Source organism: Anabrus simplex, chromosome 8, assembly GCF_040414725.1.
Source record: "Anabrus simplex isolate iqAnaSimp1 chromosome 8, ASM4041472v1, whole genome shotgun sequence".
Taxonomy (NCBI): domain Eukaryota; kingdom Metazoa; phylum Arthropoda; class Insecta; order Orthoptera; family Tettigoniidae; genus Anabrus; species Anabrus simplex.
This window is the reverse complement of record NC_090272.1, coordinates 4,372,373-4,395,000: the sequence shown is the minus strand read 5'-3', so window position 1 is coordinate 4,395,000 and position 22,628 is coordinate 4,372,373. Positions and strand designations below refer to the sequence as shown.

The 22,628-nt window shown below is 43.3% G+C and overlaps 1 protein-coding gene across 3 annotated transcripts in view; it reads right to left on the bottom strand.

Annotated features, from left to right (window-relative positions):
• The window catches only part of LOC136879172 (uncharacterized), a 25,576-nt gene extending 3,962 nt beyond the window's left edge, over positions 1–21,614 (bottom strand). The window contains exons 1-4 of one of the 3 annotated variants that reach the window (XM_068228875.1): positions 21,501–21,614; positions 11,893–12,074; positions 9,658–10,231; positions 9,252–9,627 (exon numbers count right to left, since the gene is read on the bottom strand). In XM_068228875.1, the coding sequence (XP_068084976.1) occupies positions 9,252–9,627; positions 9,658–10,231; positions 11,893–12,074; positions 21,501–21,594 (1,226 nt within the window). In that variant the 5' untranslated portion in view covers positions 21,595–21,614. Of the gene's footprint in view, positions 1–9,251; positions 10,232–11,892; positions 12,075–21,500 lie in introns of all 3 variants that reach the window. The other 2 variants (XM_068228874.1, XM_067152933.2) reach the window with 2 other exon arrangements.
• Between the last annotated feature and the right edge of the window lie 1,014 nt (positions 21,615–22,628).

Below are 22,628 nucleotides of genomic sequence, written 5' to 3'. Positions count from 1 at the left end.
TTAAAGGGGCCTAACATCTAGGTCATCGGCCCCTAATGGCACGAAATGAGACGAAATGTAAGGAAGATTAAAAATCCATAATACTCCACTGATCAGAATTCAAAACGTGAGGACGAAGAATAAATGGACGGATATGAAGTTCAGTGGATCCGACTCACAATGCCCCACTAGCGTTAAATAATAGTAGTAGGGCCTACTGACCAAGGGAGTGCTTCTAAAGCACAATACTAAACCGATGATGCTTGTAGTCTAAACGGGTCCAAAATCCAGGTCATCTGCCCCTCATAATGGCACTTGTTCGTTTGTTTAGTCCTCAGCCCGAAGGCTGGTTGGATCCTCAACAGCTCTGCCATCAGCTGTCATAGATGGCCTAGGCATCACTGAAGATGCGTACTAGGGAAATGCGGAGTGAGGTAGTTTCCCGTTGCTTTCCTCACCGAGCCAGAATTTGCTATTACATATCAGTCTGCCAAGTCCACTGAAATGCAAGCACCAACCAACCCTATGAGCAATATTTTCACACCATTTATAGCAGGGACTGGGCGCAGAAGGAATGGCAATACTAGCATCGCTCATACCTCAGTCACTTTCATATTGTCAAAGCCAAGGACAAAGCTGAGACAGATCAATGAAAGTAACAAGATTGCTCTAGCCCATACCAGAAGACATAGTGCACTGTAAACACTACGTCCGCCAGCAAATCGCTAGGAAAGTAGAACCATGGTATTTGTCAAGTAGCGTAGACTTGCGGTATTCCACACATTATTGTACTACTCACAGGTAATGTAATGTGCACATGTAACACAGACCTATGGTGTTTCGCACATTTTGTCGCTATTTACAGGCAACGCAAACCTATGGTGTCCTTCACATAAGTGGTCTAACCACAGGGATTCGCACTATCCCGTGGTGTTCCTCACATAATGGGTACTAATCTTAGGCAAGGCATAACCATAGTGTCGCTCACATAGTAAAACGAATCACAGGTACTGTAAAACGCATCCCGAGCACACACTGTCGCTACTAATCACAAACCTATTGTGTACCCAACATAGTGGTACTACGCGCAAGTGAAAGCAACCCACGGTGTTCCTTGCGTGATGGTACTAATTACAAGTAGTATCATGGTTCTAATTTGATCACCCCTTGGTCGCCCCTTTTAGTCGCCTCTTACGACAGGTAGGGAATACCGTGGGTATATTCTTCGTCTCTGTCCCCCACTCACAGGAGGTTGAGTGTTTGGTCCGCGAGAGGTATTTTATTTCCTTCAAGTCCGCCGGCAAGCGGGTGAGGCCCCCCCTATCCGCCACCTGGGACGCGCCACGTGGGAGTATCACCTCTCCCCCTGCTACGTCAGCGTAGTAGGTTCGTGGGATCAGATTCGATGTCCTGAAGGCAACTTCAGCATTCAAGCAGGCTACCGGGAGCAATCACACAGTGGGAGAGATGTGGCATGCGCCTTATTCAGTCCATTCGGATTGTGAAAGAAGTTAAGGGAAGTCTTCAGCAAATATCTGACATCCCGCTATCAGGGAAGTGTTTGATAAGGTCCTACAACGAAATCCAGTGTGGAAAGAGGTGACGTTGAGAGATCTTTCCCCAAATACAAAAACATTCTTCATGACATAAGAACATGCTTGTTACCTGAAAATATTGAAAAATGTGTTAGTTGTAAATTCCTTCCATAATAATAAGTAGTTTTTTCACGGTTATTTGGTTGCCTTCTTAATACAATGGTGCCTATTAGAGCTTATATACCTGCCTACTTTTACTGTTTTAGTGACCCTACTTCTTCTTCTTTATCTGTTTACCCTCCAGGGTTGTTTTTACCCTCGGACTCGGCGAGGGATCCCACCTCTACCGCCTCAAGAGCAGTGTCCTGGAGCTTCAGACTCTGAGTCGGAGGATACAACTGGGAAGGTGACCAGTACCTCACCCAGGTGGCCTCACCTGCTATGCTGAACAGGGGCCTTGCAGGGGGATGGGAAGATTGGAAGGCATAGACAAGGAAGAGGGAAGGAAACGGCCGTGGCCTTAAGTCAGGTACCATCCCAGCATTTGCCTGGAGGAGAAGTGGGGTACCACGGAAAACCATTTTCAGGATGGCTGAGGTGGGAATCGAACCCACCTCTACTCAGTTAACCTCCCGAGGTTGAGTGGACCCCGTTCTAGTCCTCGTACCACTTTTAAAAATTTCGTGGCAGGGCAGGGAATCGAACCCGGGCCTTCAGGGATGGCAGATAATCACACTAACCACTACACCACAGAGGCAATTGTCCCTGACACGAATCAGAAACAACAACAACAACAACAACAAAGCTATGTTACATCTCCAGCCGACAAACATTTTTCCGGGATCATTCTCAAACAAACGAAATCAGTGTAGAATAACTCAACCTAGGAGAAGCTGCAGCGCAGTGAAGCACGAGCCTCGGCATAAAGTAATCACATCCGTAAAAGGAAATGAAAGACTGTCAGAACGAACAAAGGTAGAGTTCAAGGTCTACCGCGGACCATTGCGCAAGGATTGGCTTGTTGAGGCGGGGAACCTTGGGGCTACACCACGGCACATTAGCGGCAAGACCATCCTGTCCTTGAAGAGTCTTCCAATCAGCACATGTTACCTGCTCTTGTACCGTGGAAGACGTTTTTAACATGGATATGTTTTTTGGCGTCCCTCGAGGGAAAACAGATAAAGAAGACGAATAAAATGGCTTTGCCTGGGGTCTAGTTCAGCGTGGACAGAAAACCGTTCTGCAGATCCTCAGATATCATGTCAGGACTATTTCTGTTAACGTCACGAGGAAATGCATTCCAATCTTAAAATGAAAATACTTGGACGAGTTGGTAATCGAACCAGAGTCTCAAGTAAAATCCGTATGAGAGTGGATAAGGAGACAGAACTTGTTAACTCTCTGAGGGGTCAGGAAATTGAGAGCTTTTTACTTGTACTGTGCTCTTCCTTTTCATCGTTTCTGTTGGACATCGTTCATTCCCGACCCCGCCGGGCTGAATAGCTCAGGCGGTAGAGCGCTGGCCTTCTGAGCTGAAGTTGGTGGGTTCGATCCTGGCTCAGTCCGGTGGTATTTGAAAGTGCTAAAGTACGTCAGCCTCGTGTCGGTAGATTTAGCGGCACGTTAAAGAACTCCTGCGGGACAAGATTCCGGTACATCGGACCAATAACATTATTATTATTATTTCGATGTGCTAATGCGACCTTAAATCCGTAGCAAAATAATAATAATAATAATAATAATAATAATAATAATAATAATGAAATATAGCTGGGCGGCAGTTAAGTGATGAAATGAAATGAAATGTCGTATGGCTTTTAGTGCCGGGATATCCCACGACGGGTTCGGCTCGCCAGGTGCAGGTCTTTCTATTTGACTCCCGTAGGCGACCTGCGCGTCGTGATGAGGATGAAATGATGATGAAGACAACACATACACCCAGCCCCCGTGCCATTGGAATTAACCAATTAAGGTTAAAATCCCCGACCCGCCGGGAATCGAACCCGGGACCCTCTGAACCGAAGGCCAGTACGCTGACCGTTCAGCCAACGAGTCGGACAGTTAAGTGATAATGACGTAGAATGACTCTGCGTACGCAGTATTGCAATATTCGAATAATTATATTTTAAAGTTATAGTCACAGTTTAGACCGAAAATTAGTTTTGAGGAAAAACAGAATTTCACCCTCTAAAATCAATACAGGTTATATAAAAAAATTGTTAATATTTCTGAATCGGCATTCGGGAGATGGTGGGTTCGAATACCATCTCCGGCTGTACCGTAATTAAGAGCACGGCTGCAACCTTCCTAGCCCTTTCCCATCCTTCCATCGCCGAAATGTTTCGTTGTGCTAGTGCGACGTTGTCCGGCTCCATGGCTAAATGGTTAGCCTTTTGTCACAGGGGTCGCAGGTTCGATTCCCGGCAGGGTCAGGAATTCTAATCATAATTGGTTAGGGCCTAATTCCGCTGGCACGGTGGCTGGGTGTATGTGTCGTCTTCATCATCATTTCATCCTCATCACGACGAACAGGTCGCCTACGGGTGTCAAATCAAAAGACCTGCACCTGGTGAGCCAAACATGTCCTCGGACACTCCCGGCACTAAAAGCCATACGCCATATCATTTCATTTTTTTACTGCGACGTTAAATAAAAAACAAAATACTTGTGAATCGCTTGTAACGGAAGCTTTTAGCGTGGTCGTCTATGTATAAACGTGCTTGTTGTTAGTAGCGGCGAGCCCCCTCCCCCCCACCCCCACTTTGTGGGGAAAGCATTACATTTTAGCCGTCTGAAAGTAGGTATTATAGGAATTATTTGAAAAGAAAAGCGGTCCATTAGTGCGGTTAGATGCCCCCTCCCCCCTCCGGAGAACCGGGTTGGATTCTCGGCTCAGCCACGAAATTTGAAAAGTGGTACGAGGGCTGGAACGGGGTGCACTCAGCCTCGGGAGGTCAACTCAGTAGAAGGGAGTTCGATTCCCACCTCAGCCATTCTCGAAGTGGTTTCTGTGGATTCCCACTTATTCTCCAGGCGAATGCCGGGATGGTACCTAACTTAAGGCCACGGCCGCTTCCTTCCCTCTTCCTTGTCTACCACTTCCAATCTTTCTATACCCGCCGCATCTCAGGTGAGGCCACCTGGGCGAGGTACTGGTCCTTCTCCCCAGTTTTGTCTCCTCGACTCAAAGTCTCACACTCAGGACACTGCCCTTGAGGCGGTAGAGGTATGATCCTTCGCTGAGTCAAATACAGTACGTGCCACTTCCAAATTTAGCCTTGTTAAAATGGGAGACAAGTCGCAACTGGTGCTTCTAGTGGCTTGACCTGAAAATTCGCGCTAAATTCAAATATCAATGGAAATTTATATACGGAAATGGATAAATAAATTACGTCTAGAAAGAAAGTGGTACTAAGATATTAACTTCAAAGTTGCTAAAGCAATTCTGGATAAATGAATGAAGAATTATTTAACAAGTTATTATTTAAAGACTGAAATTAGACATGTAATCAAGATGTGAAATGGAGTGCTGTGAAAGGGCTTGATCTTTCATTTATGCATTACATTTTTAGCTTTAGAATTCCTGCCTGAACGTTCACGGCTAGATCTTTTTTCTCATTAGTAATACTTGCCATAATGCCATTACATTAGGATAAAGCAAATTTGCATCATCATATTGTTTCAAGAAAATATGTACATTTCCTAAATCACCCATATTCTTCAGAACTTGACAACGCATTACGGCATTCCAAATGGGGTAACTTGGAACACAACCAGCCACACACATATGCATATGTATTTCCCTGAATTAAATCAAATCCACAGATCACACCTACAACAATACATCGGTATTGAAGGTTAACTGCTGCACTATGCAATAAAATAAGCGTATTATATTTTAAACCCGTTAAAATATGGGTCGAGCAGGTCAGAAGATTATGAAGTACTATAAAAATGTCTTTGTCACTGGAAGAATATATATGCAAACACAATATTACTTACATTTTCTTGTCACGAGGGGAACGGAAGAAAGTTCGCGCATTCTTCTCTACTTCATAGTTACTGCAGCCAAACACAGCACATTCCTTTCTCCTCATGTTGAGAGGAGATGTCAAGGAATGACACACGCTACTATTTAATTACGTCAACTCACTGAAAACGCATAAATAACGCCAAAAACTTCACACACAAATACACGTGCTCTTATGACAGAATCAGTTCTCAGGTCTACCCGCTAGAGAGAGCTCTAATAGCTGTCCCTCGATATCTCGCTGAGTGTCGCTCTGCTGTATTTGGCTGAGTCCCAGGGAAAAACGAACCCTTGAGGGTAAACTGATTAAGAAAGAAAGAATAAAAAACAATTTGTACAAGCCCTGTTGGCTTATCAGCTAATTCTTTCCTTTATTTTACTTATTAACAAAGTGATTAGGGGAAATACGCAAAAATGTCGCTCGTCGTGGCTAACAGGCACAGCAAGTAGTGGCGGGTAGCCAGGATCATGGACACTGAGGTATGATTCACCCGCACGCATTCGCCAGTGTCTCTCGTGTCTGTTAGATGTGTAGTCAGACACTACATCATCTTTAATTATATAATCACGTCGTACTTCTATTTAAGTGTAATACATGTATAATGTTGTTCCTTTGGTGAAAGTTTTATGATACCCTATATTTCTGAATTTAAATCTTAAAAAACTATTGTTGCCGCACTTAAGTTGGTAAACCGTGAGCCTTTACCTCGCTGTGCAATCTGTAGCTTTTTTTCTCTCTTTTTTTTTCAGTGTAGATGTACACAACCCCTCCGTCCTCTATATCTCACAAACCCGGGTACGTTATGTTGTCTCTACGTGTTTTTACCCCCCCCCCCCCCCCATCCCCACTTTTAATTCCCAATCCACGCTACTGCTTGTTATTAATAGAAGGGTTGCCCAAATTTAACTGGGTCTTTTGTTGGTTTCTTTAATGGTTTATTGTGTAAAATACATTAAAATACTTTTCGACGATACCAGATGTCCTTATGATGTACAGTACATAGCCATCCACCGACTCACGCATGCGCAATGTTCGCTTTCTTTAAATAACGGCTCAGTTTTCATATCTGTCCGGCCCCATGTTGGCCTGTGGTACAAGGGGTCCCGCGTTAGATGCTCGATCGGGTCGGGGTTTTTTAAATGTCATTAGTTAATTCCTATAGCTCGGGGGGATCGGTGCTTGTACCGCCTTCAGCATTAGATTTCATCTTACATTGGGCCACACCATCACGTGGAGGCCACACGACATTATTATCATAAAATTGCCAGATTCCTGCTGAGAATCACTCTATTCATCAAGCTGTAGATGGCCTATATAACGGTACAACCCACTCCGTTTACGATGCCGCAGTTCACCAGAACAACACCCTTTTTACTTCCACTACTCTGTACGGAGATGGTTTCTGCAACCTACGGAGGCAAGCTACTGACAGCAGTAGTTGGCACGTGAGCAGGGAAGACGGATCTAACACTATGCAATCGTCACCAAGTTTAAGGTCAAGATGACCTTCCATTATCTTTCCACTTGACAGGAGGAATTCCCAAGAATGCATCTCCTCTTGAGCAATAGAAATAAAAGCATCCGCCAGCTAAAGTACTGCATTGAGTGGCAAGGTAAGAACTACTACAGTCACACGTTATGTTCTTTACTTCTCTAGTTGCATGACAGTCAAAATGTCTCACTACCATGGATAATAATAATTAAGTCAGAAATAAAGAGCAATCATATCCTAGGACCAGAAGCAGAGCTCTTACAAAAACTCAGCTGTGGCATTTACTGGTTAAAATAGATATTAAATTATTATCCATCATTATATATAGATAAAATTGACTTCACTGACTGACTGACTGACTGACTGACTGACTGACTGATTCATCATCGCCGAGCCAAAACTACTGGACATAAAGAAATGATGTTTTCGAGATACATTTATATTGCAGTGTAGGCGCTCACTAAGGAAGGATTCTTGGATATTCCGTTGCTAAGGTATTGCTAAGGAGATGAAATGGTGAAGCAGCGGGGGGAGGGGGCTGAACTGTTTAAATGACTATATCAATATCTCAAAAACTTATCAGTTTACAGATGTAAAAATTGATATCTGGAATCTCCCTTAAAACTAAAGAAACACGTTCTTTTTGTTTTCGGAAAATCCACTTAAGGGCGAGGGGTGAAAAAGACCGAGAAGTGTGCTGAATTTTTTTAAAATGAGGATACTTATATCTAAAAAACTGAACATTGTTACATCTTTTTGTTTTCGACTTGCGAGAGGTCTGTTTTCCGCATGTCGCATGTTCCAGAGTTACCTCTGCCAGCGGCATGGACATCTTAGCCCCAAAAAGCAATACCACAAACGTAGTTTACAAAGAGATACGGGGGGTAAAAGAAACTCAATTATTCGGTGAGTTTTTATACTTAGGAATTTTCACGTAATGTCTTAGTGCAGTGCCGAGGAACGATTATTTTTTATCAAATTAGGAATTCCACGCGAACGAAACCGCAGAGTCTCACAAACTCGACGTAATATGAACCGAGGTTTACGGACTCGTCCAGCTTCTTGCAATTCTATTTACGTTTTACCCTTCACCCAGTCTCATTAACGTATCCGGTTTCATTTCCATCATCACATTCTTTGTTTCCTGTTTCTCTAACTCGACAATTTCACTGGTAAAACAATACAGCGCTCAACTTGAAAACTTTCTCACAGAGTAACCTAATTCACTTAGAAATGGCAAGTCCAGCTCATGGAAAAGTTAAATGAAGGAAATTCGTGCTGGTAATAGATGCCATTCAATCTTCACAATTCACCTTTCAGTGGAAAGTTCACCCCATACAATGACCGGAATCAATTAATCAATCACTCTGATCTGTAGGCTATATACGGCTCAAAGACGCTGGAAATTTATCGAATATCTGCTTTGGTAAATTATTCCGTTCCCTAATTCCTCCTCCCGCAAACGAATATTTGCCCCAGTTTGTCCTCTTACCCTCGTATAATGAACTGCGCTACTTTTAAAAGTTCCACTCAAGCTTATTCGTTTAATGTCATTCCACGCCATCCCCTGAGAGCTGGGAGCATACCGCTTTTTCGAGAAGCTCGTCTCCTTACTCCCAAATCTTCCCAGCCCAAAGTTTGGAGAATTTTCGCAACACTACTCTATTGTCTGAAATCACCCTTTGGATTCTCTCCAGTTCTCGAATTAAGTCATACACTGTATCCATACGGTATAGCAATTGGGGTCTTACGAATATCTTTCACACCCTCACTTTTTACATTCTTAGTAGCCTACTACCCCTAAATTCCCTCAACAACATAAAGAGATATGTATCCTTTATTTATCCCGTTTATGTCATTGCGTGAAATACTCTGTACAAGCCACTTTCGATCAGAAATGTGTTATGTATTGCAATGTGTTATTGCTCCTAGCCATACCGCTCGACCAGCTTAAGTACAATGAGAACGATCTCATGATGTACCCACTATGAAGAAAGGAAAAAATCTTCTGCAAATGTCGAGTTACCGAGAATAGTGCTTCTTGGACTCTGATGAAATAATAATAATAATAATAATAATAATAATAATAATAATAATAATAATAATAATAATAATAATAATAGACTAAAATAACAAACTAATAACAATAAAAATTACCATCATCTATTTGTAATGTAAATAATCTACTAGTAGTAAAATTCATATTTTACTTACTCGCCATGTCCTCCGAAATCCCCTCCAAATCCTCCATGTCCTCCATAGCCACCTCCTCCGTGCCCTCCATAACCACCTCCTCCGTGTCCTCCATCTGCTCCGTAGCCACTATCTTCGAAACTACCGTCATCTCCACCATAGCTACCGCCGCCGAATCCTCCATCTCCTCCGTAACTACTGCCTCCACCTCCGTACCCACTACCCTTACCTCCTCCAAATCCTCCACTTCCACCGAATCCACCACCCTTGCCCCCTCCAGATCCACCACCGAATCCACTGCCACCTCCACCTCCACCTCCACCACCGCCGCCTCCGCCATAACCGCCACCTAGACTTCCATAGCCTCCTCCCCCAAGTCCACCTCCGCCAATTCCACCTCCACCATGATGTCCTCCTCCAAGCCCACCTCCGCCTTGATAGCTTCCTCCTCCAATTCCACCTTCATGTCCTCCTACAAGTCCATCTCCTCCATATCCACCTCCACCTTGATAGCCTCCTCCTGTTCCAATTCCACCTTCATGTCCTCCTCCAAATCCACCTCCACCAATTGCACCTCCACCAATTCCTCCTCCACCAATTCCACCTCCCCCATATCCACCTTCATAACCTCCGCCTAGACCTCCGAATCCTCCACCTCCAGAGCTACCCTTGGCACTACTGCTGCTACTGCTCTTGCTAGAACTGGAGGAACCAGATCCTCCAAATCCTGAAGAACCACTGTGAGAGCTGCTGCTACTTTCACTGGAGGAGAGGCTGGAAGGGCCGCCGAATGCGATGGGGCCAGAAGAACTGGAACTGGAGGACTTGCTGGAGGAGCTACTGAACGATCCACTTCCACCATAACCACCGGGACTGCGGCGTGATCTGGTGGAAGGAATTTCCTCCGTCTCTCCTCGCAGGAAGAACACCAGAGCAGGTACCACAGGGGACGGAGATGGGTCCTGTCGCCGGTACTGGTCTTCCTTCACCACCTCAGTCACCTGCGGGGAAAATGTTACATAAATAACTGGTTACGCCCCTCGTATTCTATTCAGACACCCATTGTTAGTTGACAGCAGCTGGTGCCAAGATATTGAAAGAATGGCTGACACAAGTGAGTGTACCATTGAGGAACGTTTGCTGGCCACTGTGTGGATTCATGAGCGTAAAATTAGTGGCAAATCAATTAAAAATATGAGGGATGATTTCGTCGCGCGGTTTGTGAAAGTAGAACCGACAAAGAAGGCGTTGTTAACGTGGGTAAAAAAAACCCGTTTTAACGGGCAGTATTCGCGACGCGCCGAGAAGTGGAAGACCATCCACCAGACTTGAATTTTGAGCTGACATGGAAAAATCTATCGAACAATCTCCGGTCAAATCCATACGAAAACGTGCGTCAGAGTTGGGGATACCGGAATCGACCACGAGGAAACACATCAAAGTCCACTGAGTGTCAATGAATGATCAGGTGATGATTTGATGCTGCAACAATTCCAAACAATGGCTCAGAAGGCAGAAGTCATGTTCACTGACGATCGCAGCTCCCGTAGTCGCTATGTTTATTTTTGGGAAAAGAAAATCCAACTTTTTTACCAAGAAATATTGGCATGTTGGAACTGATGATCTGAAAATGCGGTGCGTGAAGCTTTCCAGACTGTGACCCCTAGGATATTGTTTAATATGAGCATCAGAACACGGCGGCGTATTCAGCTGGGCAGAGACCATGTAGTGACACAAACGGATGTTTTATACTCCTAAGATGTAAGTAGAAACAAATAAGAAATGAGTATATATCATGTCAGTTTAATTTAATTTAATTTGATATGGAGGTATACGGACTTTGTACGCACCCTGTGATATGTTTTAGTCTAACGAAATGATGTACAAACAACTATCCTTATTTATTTAGTTTTACATTTCTGTGTTTCACATCGGAAAACTTTCAGAATCAGTCTGAACTGGTCTACGTTAGTCCTGGTGTGCAGAGGTCCCGGGATCGTTCCTAATATACTGATCACAGTCGCGTGGACCTGATTAGTTACACACAGATCATCTCAGTCTCATACCCTTTACATAAGGAAACACAACAAAACGTCAAAGGCCAGCAAACTTGTTCTTACCGAGCTCGATAGCTGCAGTCGCTTAAGTGCGGCCAGTATCCAGTATTCGGGAGATAGTGGGTTCGAACCCCCACTATCGGCAGCCCTGAAGATGGTTTTCCGTGGTTTCCCATTTTCACACCAGGCAAATGCTGGGGCTGTACCTTAATTAAGGCCACGGCCGCTTCCTTCCCACTCCTAGCCCTTCCCTGTCCCATCGTCGCCATAAGACCTATCTGTGTCGGTGCGACGTAAAGCAACTAGCAAAAAAAAAAAACTTGTTCACACTCTTCGACTCTCATACTTTGACTGCGGCGACAGCGTACTTAAGAAAGCAATCTTTAAACAAGCAGGAAAATTACAAACCGAGATAATAAATTCTGTGGTGAATACAGAAGCGAGCGTTATCTAAGATAACAGGAAAATTAACTGACGTTGGTCGGGGGCCGATAGGAAACATGAAAGTGAGGAGCTTGCCACAACACAGTGCAAGAAATGTCGGATTCAGCTAGGGAACGCCCCTAGTTCATTTCAGTCGCCAGGATGTATTGTACCACACGTACCTTGTTGTAGACCTTGCTGGGTCCCCTGGCGGGTTCAGCAGGCATGAAGTAGACTAGAGCCGGCACGGGGGCGGGCTGCTCCGGTGGAGGCGGCTGTTCATACACGTAGGGCTCATCATCCCTGAGTGACCTCGCCATGTACTCGTCCTCCCGAACGTACCTCGGCATGTAGTCATCCTCACCTGTAACACAACAGTCCTTTATTTAATACCTGACTTCCGCCCCCCAACAACACAGCAGACCTCTCCTCCATTCATGAGCACCCAACTCCTCGCTTAGTGTACAACCGTCCACTGCTAGGATATGGAATACACATTAGCCTCTTCTAAACGATCTCGCCGGGATTTCCACCTAAGAGCGTGTCAACGTGAGAAAGAATGGCGTACTACTTACGTATTTCCAATAATACGACGCACTAAGTTATGTAGATATTCAGTCTGCTACAAATGGTGCTTGTTATGTTAGAAGCAGAGCCAGCATTTTTATAACATAAAGATGTTTAAAAATGACGGCAAAAATCCAGTCAAATGATCCGAAAACTTAAAAAATCAACATAAATTTTAAATGAAATTTCACAATCAATTTAGTAATAGAGTGGGTATAGTCTATATTTATGTTATAGATATTACAATAAATTGTTGGGTTTTTGTCATGTAAAGAAAACCCCCATCCCATGGCACTACAGACCTTGAAGGGCCTTGGCCTACCAAGCGACCGCTGCTCATCCCGAAGGCCTGCATATTACGAGTTGTCGTGTGGTCAGCACGACGAATCCTCTCGGCAGTTATTCTTGGCTTTCTAGACCGGGGCCGCTATCTCACCGTCAGATAGCTCCTCAATTCTAATCACGTAGGCTGAGTGGACCTCTGGGTAAGAGGCAGGCACGCTCCCCTACATCAAGGAGCCGGCCATGTAAAGAAAATAAGGTGAAATTCTTTACGTTTGACAGAGAAATTTGCTCAGAGTCTTCAGAAGAGTAACATTTCTCCAGTTGTTTTGGAATGTTTGTTTAGTCCCCAGACTGGCAAAGCGTTGTGAAGATTCTCAAGGCTCCGCATTTATCCTCACTTAAAGTTGCGATAATATCCAATATCACACGCACAAATGCTTCAAAATCCTCAAACATGTAAGAAAATTACTCAAAAAGTATAAAATAGTCTAGTAAATTCCATAAAATGACAAAATAATTACGCATAATTTCAGAAAATGACCTAGTAAAGTAGCATTTTTTAATGTGGGAACTATGATAAGCATTTCTGTACAAGTTAGCAATGTCTCAAATGTCATCCAAATATAAGTGAGGGCCTACTTGTTTTCATTATCGCTAGTATACTGTACCTAACGTAATTTAGTTACGCACAGATTATGTTTTAGTCTGTAAGCTACCACATTTCCTGTATTTCACTGCTGATTGAATGGGACTAACATTATTCTTGGTCTAGTAGAGATCATTATAAACCGAGCAGGTGACCTCGCGGCTTGGGTCGCGTAACTATCAGGTTGTATTCAGGACACATTAGGTTCGAATCCCACTGTCACCATCCCTGAAAATGGTTTTCCGTGGTTTCCCATCTTCACGCCAGGCAAATGCCGGAGCTGTACCTTAATAAAGGTCACGGTCGCTTTCCCACTGCTAGCCCTTTCCTATCCCACAGTCGCCATCGCTGCGACGTAAAGCAAATAGTAAACAAGATCATTGTAAAATTGGCTTTATAAAACATAAGGCGACTGCGCAGTGACGTCACTGTTTGCACAACAATTAACTTGTTCGACTGCACCTCGTCAAGAGCAAACGCAAACAGGAGAATTGACTGTGTGGGTTGCGAGTCGTGCAGTAATAAGAGAAAAATACACTTTTCGAGATGATGCTGAGCAAAGGTACAGACGTGGACAAAATAGTAATGCCTTTAGATTCATAACACTTGCTGCACTTCTAACACAAACGCAAGAAATGCAGAATGATTGAAAGAAAGAAAGCTTTTTCAAACTCGCATTCCCTCCCACGGTACTAATATCGTGATTGTTCAGTTGGAATGGTGCCTGAGACAGCAAAATCCCGCTTTAGTCGCAGTGAAATTTGAAGTTGCTCAAATACGCCAGACCCGTGCCGGTAGATTTATTGTCACGTGCAAGAACTCCAGCGGGACAAAATTCCACCATCTCGGCATCTCCGAAAACCTTAAAAATATAGTTAATATGTCGTAAAACTAATAATAATAATAATAATAATAATAATAATAATAATAATAATAATAATAATAATAATAATGTTAATTCCTCATTGGGCTTCGATGTTAGGCTCGTTAAAACCACAAGCATCAATTCCTCACAGTTTGTCCCAGAAGCTGGCGGGTGCGCTGCTTTGGCTCTCTGTCGCCATTTTACACGATCGTGTGGCTGATCAGGGTGTAGGCCTGTAACTTTGAATTATCCGTGCAGGGCGACAAACTAATGTTACTTCGATTTTCCTACCGACCACTGCAAATTAAAAGTTGCTGCTTCCGCTCGAACTACACACCATACGAGCGTGTTATTATTGCTTCTTTCTTTCTTTCTTTCTTTCTTTCTTTCTTTCTTAATCCGTTTACCCTCCAGGCTTGGACTGTCTCTCGGACTCAGCGAAGGATCCCGCCTCTACTGCATCAAGGGCAGTGTTCTGGAGCGTGAGACCTTGGATCGGGGGATAGAACCGGGGAGGAGGAACAGCAGCTCACCGGGATGGCCTCAGCTGCCTTGAGGAGATAGTTAGATACCATCCCGGCATTTGTCTGGAGGTGAAGTGGGAAGCCATGGAAAACCACTTCGAGGATGGCTGAGGGGGAACCGCCTGTACTCAGTTGACCTCCCGAGGCTGGGTGGACCCAGTTCCAGCCGTCGTACCACTTTTCAAATTTCGTGTCAGAGCCGGGAATTGAACCCGGGCCTTCGGGGGTGACAAGTAATCATGCTAAGTACTACCCCACAGAGGCGGATTGCAGTCAGGCAAACATCTTTTGTATTATAATAATCCATAGGTCTATTGTAAATAATAACCAAGTTATCATACTGCTGCGTTCCTTGGTTGAATGGTCTTCCGTTCAGACAGCCCCGGGTTCGATTATTATACGTGTTCATCTGTATACGACATGAACACGAACACAGGGTTGACGACAGGAATCCAGTGTCAACCCCAGGTAAAAAACAACAACAACAAGAAGAAGAAGAAGAACCGAGTTAAAAAGATGAAAAGAAATCAAGAAAGGAAAGAAAAAAGGAGGTTAGCCAAACAGACGCCTTACTAACCTTGCATCAAACATCTACTTTTCCCATCTCCTTGCAGAATCATCACTTCCAAAAATCCTTTAATAGAAAGATTATTCCCTTTGACCAGTAAACTCAACATTCTTCATTTATCTGGCTAATCGCATTCCTCCTGTGCATGGGGGCGCTGCCTGTCGCAAAAAGCGACTAAAAGGGAATAAATGCCAGGGGCTCTCAACTTGGGAGGACGGACCGGGACTGCCTGGCCGAGGCGGTAAAGGCGTCCCGAATGACGTGAATTCGATTCCCCTTCAGAAAGTCGAAACATTTAAGAAACGAGATTTCCACTTCCGGAGGTGTACATGGACCTGAGGTTCACTCAGCCTACACCAAAAAAGAGTATCAGGTTAATTCCTGGGGACAAAGGCGGCTGGGCGTAGAGCGAACCACTCTACCCCCAATAAGTGCCGAGGTTACCTTCCACCGCTCCAAGGGCCACGGCCTGTACTTTGATTTTTTCCTGTCCGACCTACCTTAGTCAACTATTGTTTTCTTAGGGCCCGAAGGTTTCACGGCCTTCATGGCTCTTCCCTCTCTTTTGCCTAAAACTTCATTCTTCCATCTCTCCTCTGTTTACTGTTCGTAGAGGATTTTATTTCCTCTCAAAATAATAAGCACCGACCGAATTGGGCGTGCGGTTAGGGCCACGCAGCTGTGAGCTTATATTCTGGAGACTGGGTTCGAACCCCAGACGAATGTCCTTAATGAAGGCCATGCCAGCTTCCTTCCCGCTCCTAACTCTCTCCAATAAGTCGTAAGACCAATTGTAAAAGAAAAAAAGAAATCACCACCACTCCTCCCGTCACACCCTCTTGGTAACCGTCCATCATAAAGCTACTTGGATAGACGATGTGGGGTGGTTCTCTGGCATGGGAACATCGCCTGATATTGAAGTTAGATACTGTGCAATTTAGTGAGAAATAACTCACACAAATTTTAAAAAAAGATCCACGTAAGAGGAGTTGTATCATGCAGTTGCTGACTCTCCGTGACACTCCTGACAGTTTTGCGAGTGTGTGATCTCCACTCCTCGTAAACTTACTTGCTGCAGGCCTGGACGAGCGTGACGTAAGACTCTATTTTACAGGATGTCACGACAGTAAACTCGCTATACAAATCAAAATACAGCAGGAGCACGCGTAGAATGACAAGGTTAATATCAAAAAGGATGTCTTCACACGTCCGTCCGTCGAGACGAGAAGTCCTAGGTTCATACTCCTGTGTGCGGTTAGTTACCAAGAAGGAAATAATAAGATGTTCCGACTCCTTGGCTGAATGGTCAGCGTCGAGGCCTTCGGTTCAGAGCGTCCCGAGTTTGATTCCCGACAGGGTCGGGCTTCTTCTGGCTCGGGGACTGGATGAATGTGTTTGTCCCAACACTCTCTTCTTCAAATTCAGACAACACACTATACTACCAACAAACCAACAGACAAATACGCAATAGTAATTACAGCCCTCCACACAGGGATGGCGTCAGGAAGGGCATCCGGCCGTTAAAAAGGGTCAAATCGACATGTGCGACACAGTTCGCACCCGCGACCTCACAGGTATGGGAAAAGCGGTGGAAGAAGAAGATCCTGAGTACATAAATGCACATCTCCACTATTTAAAAGGTATTGGCTGTCTCTGTATATTTGCAGACAGAATTTCTAATTCGTTAAAGAAATGTTTGCAGTTTTCTTAAGTTCACTGAACCAGAATTAAGCAATCCTTATTCTTTGAAAATATCTTTATAATTTACTTTCATTTAAAGCCACTTTTTGAAGGGAAAACGTATCGCATGAGGAGTTTCCAACCAAGTCAACTTTTTATATTTTGATGCAGCTTGTGTAAACGTTATAGCAAATTCTGTCACCAGGTAATTTATTTTATTCTCTTTGTAAAGGACAAGTGAAGAAAGTTCATGTTTCCTCCACAACATCTCTGAACCAAGAGGTAAATTACAACAATTATTACTAACGAAAATGTGTTGAGATTTTAAATTTTCTGGCGCAGAATATGTTCATTTATCATTTGAATCCTTAGATTAATTTAATCACAGTAACTGTAAGGCCGGTGTCCGGACATTTCGTACCACGGACATTCCGTACCACTTGATTTTTGAGGACATTTCGTACCACCTAGGTCGTTATCTATCTGCGAACGGTTTTTCCGTAATCTCCAAATATTCACGCCAGGACAATCCGTACCACTTGATGTCAAATTGGAATTCCATGTCCACGCCAGCGGGCGTAATGAGCCTGACATGAACACAGAAACAAAAATAATTTACAACATTTATTGAAGAAAACTTCTATACAATTTTCAATAATAGTCCTTTAAACTATACTTATAAGTTATTCTTTTCCTGCCACGTTTTCCCCACGAACTGCGTCGCACATATGGATTTGGCCCTGTTCTACGGCCGGATGCCCTTCTTGACGCCAACCCTATATGGAGGGATGTAATCACTATTCCGTGTTTCTGTTGTGGTCGGTAGTGCGGTATGTTGTCTGCATATGAGGAGAAGAGTGTTGGGACGGAAATATACAGCCAGTCCCCGGGTCAGAAGAATTAATCAGAAGCGATTAAAATCGCCGATCCGGCCGGGAATCGAACGCGGGTCCCTTTGAACCGAAGGCCAGTACGCTGACCATTCAGCCAACGAGTCAGACTATACTTATTACTTATGTTAACGTAAATAGGCCCTATTATCACAAGAAAGTAGAATTTTTGAAGTATGAATCCTAAAACAAAACAATGCAATAGAAATACACATCGAGTTCAGGCGCAATGTGCCTGACGAGCATAAGGATGGATAATATTACCATTATTGTGAATATTTATAAACTCCTGCATTATTTCATTATCAAGTAAGTAAAATAAAAGATTCTGATGAACTGGCTGATATGAGCTTGGAGGTCGCGGGGAAATAGGATACTACTGAAAGGTGGAGCCCCCCCACCAGCGAATGACGAATACAAGATGAGAATTAACACGTGTGTCAGGCAGATCGTAACACCAGTAGTGGTCACACAGTGCGCCAGTAGTGAACATTCAATATACATATGAATTACATTCGTTTATACTTCGCAATATTTTCCACTCTTTCAAGTGGTACGGAATGTCTTCTCCTAAATATTTTAAAGTCATGGGCTGATACTTCGCAGGTAATCAGACGGTCAAGTGGTACGAAATGTCCGTGGTACGAAATGTCCTAGAACCGTAAGGCCATCTGCACACGGAGCTACTCATTGGTAACTGAAGTTTCCGGCCGATTACTTGAGTGACACTTCCTGTGTATTTCAATGGAAAGCCACCAGTAGTAATCCGTTAGTAACTAGTTTGTAATCAGTTCCAGGTGACTCGCGGAGCCAGTCACCAGCGAGTTTAGTTCCCAGTTAACAAGTGCCTTTTACGATGGCGAGCGAACAAGTTTTCAACATAAAGTTGGTGGGAGAAATTGAAAAACACCCCCTATTGTACAATTATACGCTGAAGGATTACGCAAGAAAGGACATTACGGAGAAAGCATAGAATTATTTTCTAAGGTTTTTTTTTTTTTTTTTAACTGAAGTTCACTTTTCTTACCTGAGGGTTATTAGCACACTTTCCTCAGCACTCACACATTCTCTCACATTTGTATTTCGCTGTCGAATGGCACCACCCGGTGAGTTGGCCGTGCGGTTAGAGTCGCGCAGCTGTGAGCTTGCATCCGGGAGATAGTGGGTTCGAATCCCACTGTCGGTAATCCTGAAGATGGTTTTTCGTGGTTTACCATTTTCACACCAGGCAAATGCTGGGGCTGTACCTTAATTAAGGCCACGGCCGCTTCCTTCGCACTCCTAGGCCTTCCTTATCCCAGCGTCGCCATAAGACCTATCTCTGTCGGTGCGACGTAAAGCACATAGCAAAAAGAAATAAGCTGCACCAAGTCCATATAACTGTGTTTGGTCATACGATAAAAAGAAATAAATATAGCATCCGTTTGTTCGAACCCCTTTACTGCTATGAATAATCTGCAGTGGATGCTCTTTTCAAGATATGGGTGAACCCAATACCTTCTTCTATTTTTTCTCCTGAAATAATGAAACACAATCATGTCTTCTTCGTCACTTGAGTCAGTGGTTGACAAGAAGCCATCTAGCGAGTCCGTACCAAACTTTACAAATGGCAAATCAGGAAGAATCCGTCATCATACAGTAGCTTCGTGTGTGGAGCCGAGTCACTATTCAGTTACTAACCAGTTTGTGACCCCGGTTACAAACCAGTCACGTTTCTAATGAGAAGCTCCGTGTGTAGAGGGCCTAATTATTACGTGTCGGCGCTGGCTTTCTGACACGAGCTTGGCAGGTTCGATCCCGGCTCAGTACGGTGATATTTGAAGGTGCTCTAATACGTCAGCCGCGTGTCGGTAGATTTACTGGCACGTAAAAGAATTCCATCGGGACTAAATTCTGGCACCTCGACGTTTCCGAAAACCGTGAATGCAGTTAGTGGGACGTAAAGCTAATAACGTTATTATTATTATTATTATTATTATTATTATTATTATTATTATTATTATTATTATTATTATTATTATTACTTTATGAATACATAATTTGTAAATTTCAACTAGTCGCGCAACATGAAGGGTCTAGGCTAAAACTGTTTATCAACTCTTAGACTATTAGCCTAAAAATGGGGTAATGAAAATCGCATTTAAATTGTTATTGTAAACGTTCGTAGTTGCGGAGTCACAAAAATATATACATGAAAATCCCGTAACTCTGCTAAATTTTAAAGAAAAAAGTTCATGTATAAATATGAAAAATGTAGAAATGAAAAACAAATAAGAGACGTTCCAGTTTTGTGTACAACAGTTCTCTCAAATTAATAGCGTTTTCACTGCTGAGTACGAGTTACTTGTAACATTTTCTGTTAAAAGAGAATTTTTGTTCCATTTAGTCTCGTCCAGAGTTTCGGAAAGATAACAATTAACGAGAGGAGAAGACGAACAGGAGTAACAATAAAAGGATAAGAGGAATGTGTAGAAAAAGAGGAAGCAAGGAAGAAGAATAGATAAAAGAGATGGAGGAGCTATAGAATAACAGGAGGAAGAAGACAATTTTGCTTTACATCGCACCGACACAAATAGGTATTATGCCGACGATGGCCTAAAAATGGGAAGGAAACGGCCGTAGGCTAAATGGTACAGCTCCAGCTCCAACAGCTGCCTGGTGTGAAAACGGCATACCACGGAAGAACATCCTCAGGGCTGCCGACAGTGGGGTTCGAACCCACTATCTCCCGAATGCGAAGAAGAAGAAGAAGAAGAAGAACATGAGAGGGAAACCATATCAGCAAGAACAGGCGAGAGGAATACCAAGATGAATAATAAGATAATGGAAAATAAGAGAAGAAAACAAAAAGCGAACGCTGTTCAGCCAGAAGGGACGAGGCGACTCAACTCGGCCAACTAGGCCGGGGCCGTTATCTCACTGTCAGATAGCTCTTCAAGCTTAATCACGTAGGCTGCGTAGACGTTCAAGGAACCCTCAGGTCCTTTAAAAGTCCCTGTCCTGCCCGGGAGTCGAACCCGGGGCCTTCGGATGAGAGGCAGGCACGCTACCCGTAGACCGCAGGGCCAGCCATGAACAGTTGAAAGTAAACGGAAATGAGTAACCTGTACTTTATGTACCCCGATGTGGAACAATACTAACTTTGATGGAGCGTCAGTTATGAGTAACACCAAGTTGTCAAGCACGGTACCGAGTTGTGGTCAGTTCATGTGGAATTCACACCCGTGTGGTTTGGATTGCACGTAACGTGGATGTACCTTACGTACAATATCAACAGTCACGTTAACCTACGTCCAGCTCCTTCCCTGAATCATCAGGGTTCAGGGTTCCGAGTTCGATTCCTGGTCGGATCGGGGATTTTATTCGCGTCTGATTAATTCATCTGACTCACATGATTAATTTATATATTTTAAACACTGTTAAGGAAAATAATTATTATCCATTAGAATAGAATATTGGTAATTATAAACGTACTGTAAATAGTAATACTGCAATATGAATAAAGGAATAACGCCCGAGCTTAATCTCACCTCAGTGAGTGAAAATTCCTCTAAGAAAGAGTCGGATTTTGTTTTTTATTTAATATCTGGGTCCTATGTGTCGTTTCATACAAAAGAACTTATTCTTCACCGGATGTTTTTATCACCACTCTTTAAAAAGATGTCCTCTCCATTTGCCAACGTTCTCCTTTCATGGACATAACTGGTTTGCAAATGGTTAAGTCACATGTCAGTTGTTAAAAAAGGAAAGTATGTTGTCCCTTACCGGCACCAGGGTAGTAGAGCTGGTCCTCCTGGTCTGGATAACAGGCCACCAGAGGCGCTGTGAGCGCCAACACTAGCAGCCAAGGTGTCGTCATGGTTACTGTGCAGTCCCGACCTCCGCTAATACTTATATACTGAAGTCAAGGTGAGCCAAAGAGACCAGTGAGAAGTACGGGGGAAACCCACCAGAGTAACCACACACGACAATACTTGAGTTAAGGCCGAGCATTGCCCTTCGAAATGAAGACGTTGATAGGCGGTGGTAGGTCCTCTAACAACGAGTGAATAAAGTCGGACATTCTTTCATTAATCCGTTAATTACTTAAATAATGAAAATAGCTTGGACGTAACACAGTTTTCATCTGTTTAAAAAGTGACATTAAAAACTATGACTCAGCTAGATTATAATAACATAATATATGAAGTAATTCATTCGTTTTTCTCCATGACTGGTCTCTGTGTGACCCGCTGGGGAAAAAAGGACCCAAAATAGCCAAAGGAAATTTTACAGCAGAGCTTTACAAAACTGTCCGGGGGGGGGGGGGATGAAAATTGCATTTCTAGTTCTGAACTGTTGCGCTACGTATGGGCCTTATTAATAAACTGCGAGTTCGAGTCTTCACCACTCGATGTTGTGAAAACTTTGTGCAATTGGTAAGAAAATTAGTGAAAGCTATAATTTTGTTTTTGTTTGTCATAATACAGTTTCTTAATACCAACAGTCAATAATAAATATATCTTTTAAAGTATTGCACCTAGAAGAATGAACTTTTTTTAAAAATGCTCAGAGTCTTACGTCAATTTCAGAACTACACAAATCTCAAAAGTGAAAAATGGCGTAATGGGTCACAATAGAGTTACCACCAGCGATGGGGAAAAATACAAAGAAAACGAAACTGGGTTTAATTCCAATTACATGAGAAATACCTTACTCAGATACAGTTACAAATTACTTCTTCAAAACGTACAGCTACAATTACTCCAAAAAACGCGAGTCTTAAGGAAATTAATGGCATTATTATTTGAATGGGGCAGAAATGGTATTAGCGCCTAAGCGTATAAATAAGTGGATTAATCAATAAAATTAATCAGTCACCACTGGTCTACATTTAGGACAGTCGCTCAGTGA